The following is a 13653-nucleotide window of genomic DNA, read 5'->3' on the forward strand; positions in this document are numbered from 1 at the left end:
TCTTGGATGTTTAAAATAATGACAAGATCCTGTGGCTCTAATGTCCTCATGTGATGTTTAAATATTTAATCTACTATCAGATCTGAGGACAGAAATGTGCATACCAAGGGATGCTTTTCATTTCTTTGCTTAAAGAGGTTTATATGATCTAATTGTGCCCAAGGCAAAAAGGTGAAGGTGGGTGATATAATACAGATTTTTAGCTCCATCAAAACTTTGGATTCTAATTTTAATAAACAAAATACAATTTATTATGAAAAACTGCTTGAAATGTTCAAAAACGTTCAACTCATATTATATAGACTATTTATATTTCAAGTATTTATTTCTGTAAATTTTGATGATTATTAATTACAGTTAATAAAAACCCAAAATTCAGTTTTTCTCAAACATACTGTATACTACATGCCCTATTAAAAAAACTGGGATTTTCATTTTAAAGAAATGTTTTGTTATTACTGTTTGGGCTATATAATTATGATGGAGACTGGTTGATTAACTGTTGTTCAGTAAACACTCATTGACCCACTCCATAAGTAGGGTAAATCACAAAAGGTAATTGATCAAGCTGCTGGCTGTTCACGGAGTTGGAAAATTAAGTGGAAGGAAAAAGTTTGACAAGCAAAGGTGCACAAGCAACAGGGATAACTGCAGCCTTTAGAGGGGTGTGAAGCACATTCAATTCAAGAATTTGGATGAGATTCAGAATTGTGTACTGCAGCTGAAGTCGGTGCTTCAAGAGCCACTACACATTGATGTGTCAAGGACATGGGCTACATTATTCTTGGTATTAAGCCACTCCTATGCCAGAGACAACAGCAGGGTCAAAGGACTGGACTGTTACCCAATGGTTCAAACTCTTCTTTTCAGGTGAAAGGGAGTTTTGCATTTCATTCAGAAATCAAGGTCCCAGAATCTGGAGGAAGAGTGGAGAGACACAGAATCCAAGCCGCTTCAGGTCCATTGTGAAGCTTTCACATTGTCTGTATCACCTGGATTAGTCCCAATTACAGCTTCAGAGGGTTAATTTCGCTGGTCATAAATTTAGTTCTTTATGTGATAAGTGGCAGTCAGGTGTGACAGAAAGCTTCTTAACAAACAGCTCTCTCTCACCGCTGTTATCACACCTCAGCCTGTCTGAGGTCTCAGGTGATAATGCAGCAGTAAGGTTCAATGTGATGCATGGTGAAATATTTTTAATCACTGACTTGCAAACTTTTAAAAGCATGAACCTTTATTGTTTACTCTGAAGCCAAACAAGTGCAGGTTGTGTTCAGTAAAAAGTAAGTAAGGACTACTTTGCATCATTTAGTTATTTTGTTCTCTTTTGCTCTCATACCAGGCACTTTCACAAGTAACTATACTATTTCTTGACAGTTACATTACAATTATCCTGTTTTGGACATTTCCTATGACATTTTTTTACAGAGTCACAACTCACAAACAAGAATAATGAAAATGTACGATATGAGCATCAGTTAATTCGTTATGCTGGGTGTGGATGTTAATGAATGAGTGAATATGTGTGTGAATGTGTTGTATGATGAAAAAAAAAGCAAACCTAAACAAATTTGAACAAGAGAAAACATAAACAAACCAAAACAAATCACTGGACTGTCTGCTTTGGGGACAGGAACAGGTATGTGGAGCAAACAGGGAACATTGGGCTCAGGTGTTTCCAGTCACTAGGTAACTCCAAACCACTCCCACTTCACCTGAGGGACAGAATATCAACTGTTAAGGCAGGCAAAGACAGGAACTGTAACAAAACAAGTTCGTATGAACTTATTAAAACATGCACCTTATGTACCATATTTGAAAAAGAATGGCATATACTTTCCATTTAAGTTTATATTTGATGTTTTTTAGGAAACATTAACTTCTTTACATTGACATGAAGAAACAAATAGATAAAGCAAACAAAAAAACATGTGTGCACATCAAACTGCAGTCCTTTAAGGATGATTATTATCTTTGCAAACATTGTAGGGAATGAATGAATCAAAAAAACCTCTTAGCATTGGAAGGCTGGTGTTGGAATGTGACACAGACTTGTTGCATCTTGCAATCATTCTTAAGTTTTCTTACAGGTGCATATTTTGTTGTATGCGGCATTATTTTCCAATCCCTTTTTTGTGTTCAATGTATGTAGTTTGACAAGAGTAAAAACGTAAGTAGAACTAATAAGAAAGTAGAACTGGAGAACCTATGGGTGACACAGGTAAGCAAGGAAATCTAGACCACAGACGTGAGCATGAGCAGGTTGTCAACAGAAGGATCCAGTGGGGAGCAATAAAAAGTATAAATTACAGAGGTGGTGTGGGAAACAACCAATGAACTAAAAGGGCTCATCAGATGAGATGTTGAGCAGCTGGTGGCATGGAAAATGTAGAGCAACTGAAGGAGGGAGGCTAGTTGACACAGATAAATGGGAACACTGAGAAATCAAGGGAAGTAACATAAATATCCAAACACTTGGACAAATGGACAACCTAATCTACCAGGAAGGAACTGAAATAATAGAGAACATAAACATGAAGTGCAGAGAAACAGACAAGAAACTCAAAACTCAAACACAGGTGAATCATGACCAGCTGTTTCCATAAATATGAATTAATTTTTCATCCATGCTCCATTCAGCAGCCAAGGAGGAGTTCCTTATTTCTTTATTAACAAGACATAAAAGATGGTGTATAATATCTACAAGAAAGTAGACAGACAAATTCAGTGAGACGTCTTTGGCTGAAAGGACATCTAACACTATATGTGCAAGCTTTGGCCTAACGAAGGAAAGTTCCTTGGCCCAGTTAAGGCAAGTAAGGCAAGGCAAGTTTATTTGTATCATTTCAGCAACAAGACAGTTCAAAGAACTTTATACTAGACAGAGTTCTGTAAATTATCTAGTAATTACTTGATATCCACGGCAATCTTTGGGGTGCTTGAACTTCTGCATTCATTCTATGAATGATTAAGGTGCGTGAATTTATGTGTGTGTGTGTGTATATGTGTGTGTGTGTATATGTGTGTGTGTGTTAGCCTGATTAGAGCCTCAAAGCCTTTGGATTCATCAGCTGCCACTAATGAGTCTATTAGATTACTGAGGACTTTAAGCCATTAATAGCTACTTATTAGATATTAAATGTCAGGACTCATTGACCCATATATAAACATATAAAGTGGTTTAATGAAAACATAAATTAATGTGTAAGGCATCTGGGTTCATTTCTGGCCTGATGCCCTAAACTGTATTGATATGGATGTGATAAATTGTTATAATTCTGAAATAGTCTAAAATCTTTGAGAATTGTCCATCTAGTTGTTTTTGTGTCTGATCTCATGTCTTAATTATCTCTTTTGGGAAGACACAACTTGTGCCAATTAAGGGTGTATTTCATTTAAGTAAAAATGATTACATAATAGAATCTTATGCTTGATGTAAGATTTAAAGCAGTTAGGACCTCATGAAAACTAGATATCACAGAACCCAAGAAATGATCTAGTGTGTACTTTATTTTTAACAGTGCGGTGGTAAACTGCAGGTAACATCTAGTTATGTTCATTTGTTTAAGAACTGAGAAAATTCATAAAATGGTTGCTATAGACTCAAAGATAACCAGTGTTGTGCCAACTTAGTAAAAAATGTATTTTAAATTGGAACTTCATTTCCAGCATGTGAAAAACAAACATTTGTTTCCCAGTTTCTGTGATGTCATCTATGAAAACTGCCAAACAAATACAAATTACATTTCCAAGCAAGAATAAATAAAAAAAATTAACTGAATTCAAATTGAAGGTTCAGGATACTATCATCAAAAGAACTAATGCAATACTTGCAGATACCCAGAGACAGTCAGAACACAAATTAATTTTTTATACTCATTTTTTCAATTTTATTTTTTTCCCAAATTCTGTCCATTTTCTTTTTATTCTTTAAAATCCACTTGTCAGTTTTCTTTGTATTTTGGTAAAATCAAAAAAGTTGCCTACATGTTTTATAACTGTTTTGTAACATTGTTCTCCCTAAGTCAACCCCTAAAAATGTTTCGCCAGGATATGTTGTTGCTTTTTTTTCGACAGTGACTGATATTTGGCTTGGCACATAGGACTTACAAACATCCTTAGTAAACGCACATCTCGGTCTGAAATTTGCACAGGAAAGAGTTTGCAGAAACCGTAGGTTAATGCTAGATTCCTGCACTCCTTTTTGTTTTGATATGACTCGTCGATAATTTGGTTCAAAGCCTGTTTACTCTGTGGTTCCAATAAATCATGTGTGAACAAAACTTCCAGAAAGAGATGTTCTCCTGCTTTTTAAACTAAGGGTTTGAATGTTGCAATTATTAATTACCAGTGTTATAGAAAGATGGTGCTCTGTGCTCAGGTACCTCCCACATGGCTGTTGGCTGAGATTTGGTTGAGTGCGCCCTAAAAATAAGGTGTGGACTGGGTCTGGACTTAATGACTTGGTCCACATCAGTAATCTGGGAATGGCTGCTTCACAGTTTTGCATTTCTTAGATCCTGCGCCAGCTCCTTGCTGTATTTGTTTTTAATTGTTTCCTTAAGACAGGACTTTCAGTTTGTCTTTTTTTAGGTGTGACTGTTTCTTCCCTCAACTTTATCATATTTGTAAAGCACACACTGAACAATCTGCTGTCATGATCAGGTATAAGAATTGGACAGAACCAGTTTTAAAAAAGCAGGCAGAGTTGAATGAAAAACCTTACAGGACCTTTAGAAAACCTAAAAACATTCATATTAATACCACTTTAATAAATTAAAAGCATCCCTGACTCTTTGGGAGAAAAGTAAAAAGAAATCCTGAGTAATTTGAAACTGCTTTGCAACACAAGGAGCTACAGATGTTAACAGTCTAATGTGAGCCTCAAGCAGCTGTAACTCACCATTCCCCAGCAACACTGATCAAATTCATAACTGTGGCGCTATAACTCTGTAAGAAGGAATGCACAGGAACATAATACACAAAGCAATTAATGTAAATTAGAAGAATTTTCTAGAGATCCAGATTAAATTACTCAAAGATTAAATTTTTCTTTGTTTTTACCCAAAGAGTGAGTTTAATAAATTTCTAAGTATAGTGCATTACACCTGCAAGTGGATCAGGAGAAAACTGCAGAAAAATTATAGGTGTGACAGTGTGTTGTGTTTTGCATTAAATTAACACATTTGATAATTGAGAAATCCCTCCAAAAGATGAAATGAAAAACATTTAAGCTGGATTTGTTCACGTCGTTGCTCGCTGGGTTAGGGTTTATTAATGCTAAGCCACACAGATTGTATGTTTAAAGCTGACGGGGAGATGCAGAGTAGCAGGGGAAGAGTTAATCTCCTGCGTGAGAAAGAAAAGGGGCACAAAGTCAATGACAGAGGAAGGAAAAGGTCTCAAAGGCGATCTGTCAGCAGGAAGAAGGGGGATGGATGGGATGAAAAAAGTGAAAGATGGAAGGGAAAAGAGGAAAGAGTTTTAGAGGTAGGACAAAGGGCTTGTGGATGAATGTCAGTGCAGAGCAGAGAGAGGGAGGCTCTTCAGTCAGCACACCATTGCTGCTCTGTTGATGTGCACGTAGGCTTCTGGTTCTCCACCTTCGTGTATGTTGCTTTAACTGTGAAATGTTGATTTGGTGTCTGTGAGCGTTATACAGTGTCATGAGCTCTGTATTGTTTCACAGCAGGGTCAATGTACCCCCCACATCTATAGATGGGAGAGTCAAGGTCACATCAATATCAAACCACTACAGATGTATGGAAAATGTTTAGGATTATATTTTGAATGAAACACTCACTGCTGGTGGTTGAAGCTTTCAGTCTTGCATTAAATGGTTGCACCATGTTACAGGATAAAACGAGCCAGTGGAGAGGGGCAGAAGTTACTATGTTACTAAGGTCCACCCTAAGCAGCAGGGGTGGAAAATACTCATCCCAAGATGACAGGCTCTGGACATTTGGTGCTGCTATGGTTAAAATGCGTCTCCAATGTTGCATAGAGGACTAGGATTGGCAGATCAGGAATGTCGTCCCGGTTTTTAGCCAAGGGGATCAGACAGTGTTCCAACTATTGAGGGATCTTCTCAGCCACTTTGGGAAAGCTTAGTCCAGTATGTTGGAGAGGAGGCACCAACTGTCAAACCTTGGATCAAGGAGAAGCAGTGTGGCTTTTCCTCTGGTGCTGGAAAAGTGGAGCAGATCTTTGTCTTCACCGAACTGCTGAGTGTGAGTTTAGTTTTAACCCTAACCCTTATTTTCCACAGTGTTTATAGATCTGGAGAAGGTTTATGTCTATGTATTCAGAAGTAGTTTGTGGTAGGTGCAGTGGAAGTCTGGAGTACCTGGGTTGACTATAAGGGTAATGTGATCTGGTAAGAGCTGTGTTTGCATACTTGGCCCAAAATTTTGTACCCAGTACAGGTTGGACCCAGTTCTGCCCATAGTCTCCGATCCTGTTTGTGGAGATCATGGACAAGATTTCAAGGCTGTCTGGTTTGAAAACCTAAGAGTCTAATGGTTGCTTTTTGTGTGTTGTTCTGCTGGCATTTTCATGCCATGAACTACAGTATGCACTACAGCTGTTCACATCTGAAGGGGAGAGCTGTTGTGATCAGAGTTGGCTTCTCTAAAACTGAGACAGTGGTTTTCAACCAGAGAAAGGTAGGCTGTACCCTAATGAGAGTCAACCTTAGCCTCAGGTGGAAGAGTTAAAGTATTTTGGTGTTTTGTTCCTGAGTGACGGGAGGATGGAGTGGGACATTGATTGACCTATTGGGGCATCATTTGCAGTAATGTGGGTGCTTTACTAGTCTGTTGTGGGGAAGAAAGAGCTGAGCCAATAGCAAGGCCCTAGATTTATCAGTCTGTCTGCTTTCCAACCCTCACCTTTGGCCATGAGATACGGATCATGATGCTATCATGACAATATTACAGATACAAGTTGCTGAAATTAGCTTCTCCGTAGGGGACCCTTAGAGCCTTAGAGATGAGCAAGGAGCTCCGTCATTCACTGAGACGTTAAAGTACACTGTAGCTTGAGCAAATTATGTAGAAGAGAGCACTTTGTTGAAATGTGGTCGAAAACAGCTGCATTTGAAATGAAGGTTTAGACAATATTTCTGTAATACATGGTAGATACAGATTCAAATTATTTCAGGGTTTTGCCTAGCTTAAAATTCCAGGCTTTTATAATTTAAAAAAAGAACCATAATAGATTATTTCAAAACGTTCAACTTTTAATGAGACAAATTCTTTACAACTTCACTGAAAAACAAGGTTATATGTTATGGGAGGATGTTATCTGTTATGGGGAAGTATAAAAACAACATTTAGTTTAGTTGTCTGATCTAAACGATGCTATCCAGCATCACAGTGAGTACTAGCATACATCAAAATCCACAAAAGAAGTTTTGTTGAGTCCAGATCTGATTTGACAGATAATCTGCTGTATCAAGAGAGTTGTGGCCAAGATATGTGATCTGACAGATCTGGAGAGTTTTAGGAAACTATATTCTGCAAATATTTCCAGTTCAAGAAGTGGGATTCTGACCATAGATTTCTGAATGCTGAAATTTAATTAGTTAAAGGGTTTACATGCTTCTGCAAAAAGGTTATTAAACAAATCTTTTCATATGGTTTCCAAAAATATATTTGTTTTTCCTTTAATGCACAGGATATACTGTATGTTGCATTAAAGGGGCAATGTTTTGAAATGATTCAGCAGAATTTGTCATGGTGTCTATAAAGTGGAACACTTTGCAATAAAATGACTGCATTCATTTTTTTTCACATCCCATTCTGTGATAACAGCTGTGCTTCTTTTAAAAAAAAGGTTAACAAAACATGCATCATATTTTCTGTCTACATTTGCATTGCATACATAATTTAGTACAGTCTGTAATTAACTGTATAACAAGAAACCCTGATATTCAGTATGAAGATATTTTACCTAATTTATTTATCAAAAGTCACAAGCAAAACAAGGTTGCAGAGGGAGGCAGGCAAACATCGCATCAGCACTGTGATGCTGATGACAGAGCCTCTGATAACTAGTTAACCAATAAGAGAGTGGGGGGACAGCTCTCTCAGCCTATGACCAAGATGCTGCTCATGCTCCCCTACCTCTGCTGCATGTAGATTGCGAGGCAGGATGAGGGATGTGGGAGGAAAAGGAAGGAAGTAGGAGGGGCGGCAGCTCCCAGAATAAGAGCATGGGTTTGGCTGCAGAGCAGATCAGACAAAGACTCTGCGGCGCTCTGCACCATCACTATCCAGCTCTGCATCCTCCAGCGAGTGCTCACCAGGACCTAGTCCCGTAAAACAGGAGAGGTCTGGCCGCTCATCTGCCTTCCTGCAGCCATCAGTTAACACACTGCAACCATGCCTGAGTGTTGGGACGGGGTGAGTGATGAGTGCAAACAAAATAACATAATAATGGTTTTTTTTTTGCTCTTAGTTGTTGCCTCTGTTTGATGTTAAAACTTACACTATGTGTAATGGTGTGGGGTCGGTTTTATTCTGCAGCAAAGGTGCCAAATGATGCTCTAGCTGAAATTGGCCCACTGACACACATAAGCACACAAACGTATTTGCATGTAAACATTGTGAAGCTCAACCTCAGCAATAAATTAGAGGAAAAAATTTGCATTTTTTTAAAATCTAGGTAAAGACAAGAAAATGTTGACTGCATGCCTCCCTCCTGTTTCTTCTGCTCATCTCAGGCTCGTCCTAAGTAAAAATGAGAGGAATTTGCAAACATGGCGCTATTGCAAAAACTAAATGCTATCAGGTCAAGTACATTTTTTCTGTGTTCAAGTATATGTCATAAAGTGCTTGTGTGTTGAAGCAAACACTAAGGCAGACTGGAAACAAACCTTAAATTAGAATGCTGACTCTGGATAACACCGATGTTAAAGCTGAACTAATGGCGAGATAATCAGTTTGGATTAACACATAACTGTTTCCTGCATGACTCTGCTTATAGAGGGGATTATAGAAAAGTCTGGTGCTTAGCTTTTGTCTGTGTGTTGCCTTTTTTGTTATGCTGTGAGAGATTTAAATAGCTGTGCCATGAATATTTGTACTGTTCCACTCAAGGATATTGACAGAAGCAGATTGAACAAGTATTTTCAGTTCAGGGTGTGAAAACATGCAGAGACGAGAACAATAATAATGGGGTGTCAGAGTGTATTTTAGGGTCTGTTTGCTTCAGTGGAGGCGAGGCTGCTGCAGCATCATCAGAGAGGTTTCAGTGCAGCGTAAAGCATTAATCCAGTTATAGTGATCCCTGCTGTGTGAGTGTGTGTGTGTGCAGTTACACTGCCTCATACCTCCATTTTGAGTTTGCTTTGCTGTGACCAGCAGACAAAATGTGGATCGTAACATGAGGTGTTTTGATTCATGGCTCAGCTGATGTAGCGACTTCAGCCTCTTTTTGCTGCAGCTGTTTCGGTTTCACAGACCTCTATTTAAACATTCTATTTAAAAATGATGAAAGGCTGACACCTATTCACTAAATTGCTTCGCGTATTTTTCAACAGAATCTGTTATTAATTTTGTATTGGAGATTTGCAGACGTATTAATTTAACACATTGGAATACTTGCATCTGATCACAGGGCTGCAGAACAAAGCTAGAAATAATTAATTTTCGGTTGTATAAATGTTCCTATTGTTTAAAAATGATTTTAAAAAAGAGAGATACGTCAGTCAATTGGCCAGAGATTTTAACATGATTAGGTCCAATCCGTAATCTAGAGTTCAAATACTAAAATATCTGAGTGTTTTTTTTCTTACATTTACTAAATGCATCAAAAACATGTTATTTGATGCAGGTTTTTTAATTTAATAAGCATTAGACAAAGGTTAAGGACATATGTTTTGATGCATAAATGTGAATAATCTTGGAATTAGTTTAGTCTTAGATTAGAACTGCTACCTCTGATAATGAACCTACAGAAAAGTATTTCTCTTTTTTGTCTTGAAAAAACACAATCAGTAAACTGGAAATCTGCAAGTCAGACCTTAAGTTGTTGTTTTTTGTTGTTGTTGTTGTTATGCCTAGACTAAAAAAAGGTTAGTTTGCATGTCTGTAAAAGACGAGATAATGTAGAGGAACACTGAGCATGCAATCAAAATTAAATAATGCAGCATTGAATTAAAGATGCGACAATTACTTTTTTGTGGCCGATTTCCAATTTCTGGTTTTTGATTTAATCATCAGAATTTTAGGTTTCTCTGTCAGAACTAAAATTAACTGCATAAAAACAACTTTTTCCAACCCTCGCCACAAATCATTTAAAGTGGCATAGGTGATGTCACACTGTGTGTGTGTGTATGTGTGTGAGAGAGAGGAAGGGTTTTACTTTTATTTAAAAACAAAGATGGAATGGTGAATTTGACATTTTCAGATGCAGATACAAATCAAAAAGTTGCAAGGCCCCTGAGGACTGGAGTTTGAAACCGTTACCCTTATTATGAGATTTACAAAATGTTGCCAACATTTCAAAATCTTTCAAGACTAATAGAGGTTGAAAGCTCAAAAGAATAAAAGTCTCACTTCATGTCTATAAGCAACTCTCACTCCTTGTTTTAGTGCTAGCTTGAGTAAACAGCAGACCTCTGTTGAAAGTAGGTTCTTTTTAGAGGCTTCTTCTGGATTCTTCTAGCTTTTGTGCTTCCTCTGACTTCATTTTAAACCCTTCACTGATCCTAAAATTAGCTAACTATGATTCTTTATCCCTCAGTAAAAACGTGAATTTAAAGGAGGAATGTGCCTGGTAACACTTCGGTATGTGTGCTAATCAGAAAAGTTTCTGACTGGCCCATCACATGTCAGAGTCAGTCAAACTAATAACTGTCTGGTTCTGGTTGCCAACTGTTGTCTTGTCTGTCTCTAGTTTAAACTGAACATAAATGTTCTTAGCAGGCCCTGAATAAAGTGATGTCATATTTGCTGTAAAGTCAACTGTACTATAACATTTAGATGGTCAATTTTGAGCATACCATATTTGTTTTTGTCGTTGTCATAGTTTATGTGTGACTCATTTCAGAATCAAGTATATTTCTATTCTAGTTAACTCTGGGTTAGTTTGCCCCTTTGTTTGCCAGTTTGTACCCTGGTTTCACACCCTAGTGTTGCCATTTTCATGCCTACATACTTATATTTACAAATTTTCTACTGGAAATGGTACTGTGTATTACTATTTTTGTTCAGTTACTTTTCCTGAATTATTAAAATAAAAATCTTACATATATCTTAACCTTATTGCATATTATTTTTCTGAAACCTTTGTATTACACCCTATTTCCATTTATTTAGATTGTAATCCCAGTGTGGACCAATATATTTTATTGCAATATGACAGATTCAGACCCCTGATGATACCAAAATAACTTCTAACCTTCTGCTGGTAATTATTTATCAGAGTCATATAAAAACATTTAGTAGAAGAGTAGATTGTTGGAAATAACTTTAAACCACTGGTTGCCAAGGTATGTACAAAATGCTCAGGCTGATGGGTATGAAATCATGCAGGGTTAGCAGTGAAAGATTACCCTCTGTACTTGAAAAAGTCAGATATGAAAGAAAACCACAAAAGGTATAAAACGATGAAAGGGTGAAATGAGCACCATTATTTCCAGTGCATTGCAGATAAATCTGCAGTTTAATTGATTTTACAACACTTTGATTTGGTGATGCCTTTTTAATTCTCTTTAATTATGTTATCTAGTATTACCTTTGAAGCCGTTTGCTCTTTAATTATTAAAAACATGACATATAAAAATGGCTGCCATGCATAATTGCTTGGAACAATGCTGCTCCAATAATAAATAACAAAGATTAATGGGCCTGAGTTGGTTCTTATTAGCACAGAAGTAAATTTAGTGAAGGCCTGGTTCATTTATGCCACTTGAGATGGATTACAGAGAATCTGTTTAGTTTCAGAGGATTCATGTGTCTGTTGAGTGAGCCACCAAGTGAGTTTGTGTTTTTGCACGTTTCACAGGAACATGATGTGGAGACCCCTTATGGGATGATCCATGTGGTGATTCGAGGGGCCCCCAAGGGAAACAAGCCTGCGATCCTCACCTACCATGACGTGGGACTGAACCGTGAGTATTTAAACGGAAATAAGTGCTGCCAGATGTTACTGTTTCTGCACTTCTCAGAGGCGATAATTGGCCTTCTTTGTCATGTTTCAATAAGACAACCTGCCCTTCCTGTGTAATACGCAACACCTTATGAAGCTGAAGTCACAATAACAAAAATGAGGAAGAAGTTTTAAAATTAATAACACAATAAAAAAACATTTCTTGCATTTCTCTGGGTATGACTGTACCTCATTAATAATGTTATGTGATTTACCAAGATGTCATATACGGATATGAAGGATAATAAAAATATAGCTTTACATAACAAATATAGAGTCAATCTGCATAGAACAGGAAGGATCTGCCCTCTCCAGGTAAGAAAAACAAACAGACAGACAGACAGACAGACAGACAGACAGACAGACAGACAGACAGGAAACGTTGCTAGGCAAACAAACACACAGCCATCACGAGAGTCCTGTCAGGGAGACAAACATGCGCAGTCAACATACCTTCATGGGATCGAAGTGGAACCATCAGGACAGTGCCTTTTTGAGGAAGTAGAAATGTAATCCCCATGAAGTGAAATCTTTAAAAACTTAGTTCGTTGAAAGCATGTAAACGTTCTACATGGCTGGGCAGAGAGAAAGGCCTGGGCTGGGCTCCTTGATTAAGATAATTCATCCTAGATACATGATACACGACTCGCTATGTATAGGAAATATCATTTAAATGTGCAAATATGTATCTTTGTGGATTAATAATAAAAGAACAAATCTTTTTGTTCATATTAATATAAAAAATATAAAACAGACGTCTATAGTAAAAGGAACATCACTGCAATAAAACATGCTTCATTTGGGCCACAAAATAAAGAAATCTCTTAACCTATCTAATCTAGGATGCAAAATACATTTCAGACATGCTCTGACACTAAAGTATTATCATATCGTACCGTATCATTTCATTTTTCTTCAATTCTGTGTATACACAAGTTCTGCAAAGTTATGAAGCCCAAAACAAATTTTAAAACGAATTATGTTGTTAGAGTCAATTAGAGTTAGAAATCTTTAAAATACCACATCAATGCTGCCTTCTTTTAAAAATAAAATATAAAAATTACAGATAGTCAAATGAATTAATTACTACGCTCATTTCAATCCAGAGGAACAGAGAAACTAAGCAGCTAAGAACCTAACCTCTAAAAAAACTCTAAAAATCTAACTTTAAACCCAGCTAAGCGTATACAGCTTAGTAGGCTTTAAAATTGTAGAAAAATAGGATTACCACACTGGTCAGATGTCAGCCTGAGCTAAATAATAGATAGAAAACCACAAATAAATAAATGAAGACAAACCTACTTATTCAATTCATCCAGTAAATGAGATATTAATTTATCTTCAAAGAGGACAAAAACACGATTTAAAAATCCTAATATAGATATCAGGGATTGCTCGCTGCACAAAGATCACCTCAAGCTCTGTGTTGAGCTGTCAACACATTTATGTCAAAGTTCAAAGTCACTGAGTGCCTTACATGCCAGCATGCAATACATC

General features: G+C 37.1%; 1 protein-coding gene across 5 annotated transcripts in view; it reads left to right on the plus strand.

Moving 5' to 3' along the window:
• ndrg4 (NDRG family member 4) overlaps positions 1–13653 on the plus strand; it is an 89497-nt gene that overhangs the window by 55614 nt on the left and 20230 nt on the right. For 3 of the 5 annotated variants that reach the window (XM_047384875.1, XM_047384848.1, XM_047384841.1), the window contains one exon: positions 12013–12118. In XM_047384875.1, the coding sequence (XP_047240831.1) occupies positions 12013–12118 (106 nt within the window). Of the gene's footprint in view, positions 1–8159; positions 8406–12012; positions 12119–13653 lie in introns of those variants that run through there. The other 2 variants (XM_047384855.1, XM_047384865.1) reach the window with 2 other exon arrangements.

The sequence above is a fragment of the Girardinichthys multiradiatus genome, chromosome 2, assembly GCF_021462225.1.
Source record: "Girardinichthys multiradiatus isolate DD_20200921_A chromosome 2, DD_fGirMul_XY1, whole genome shotgun sequence".
NCBI lineage: Eukaryota > Metazoa > Chordata > Actinopteri > Cyprinodontiformes > Goodeidae > Girardinichthys > Girardinichthys multiradiatus.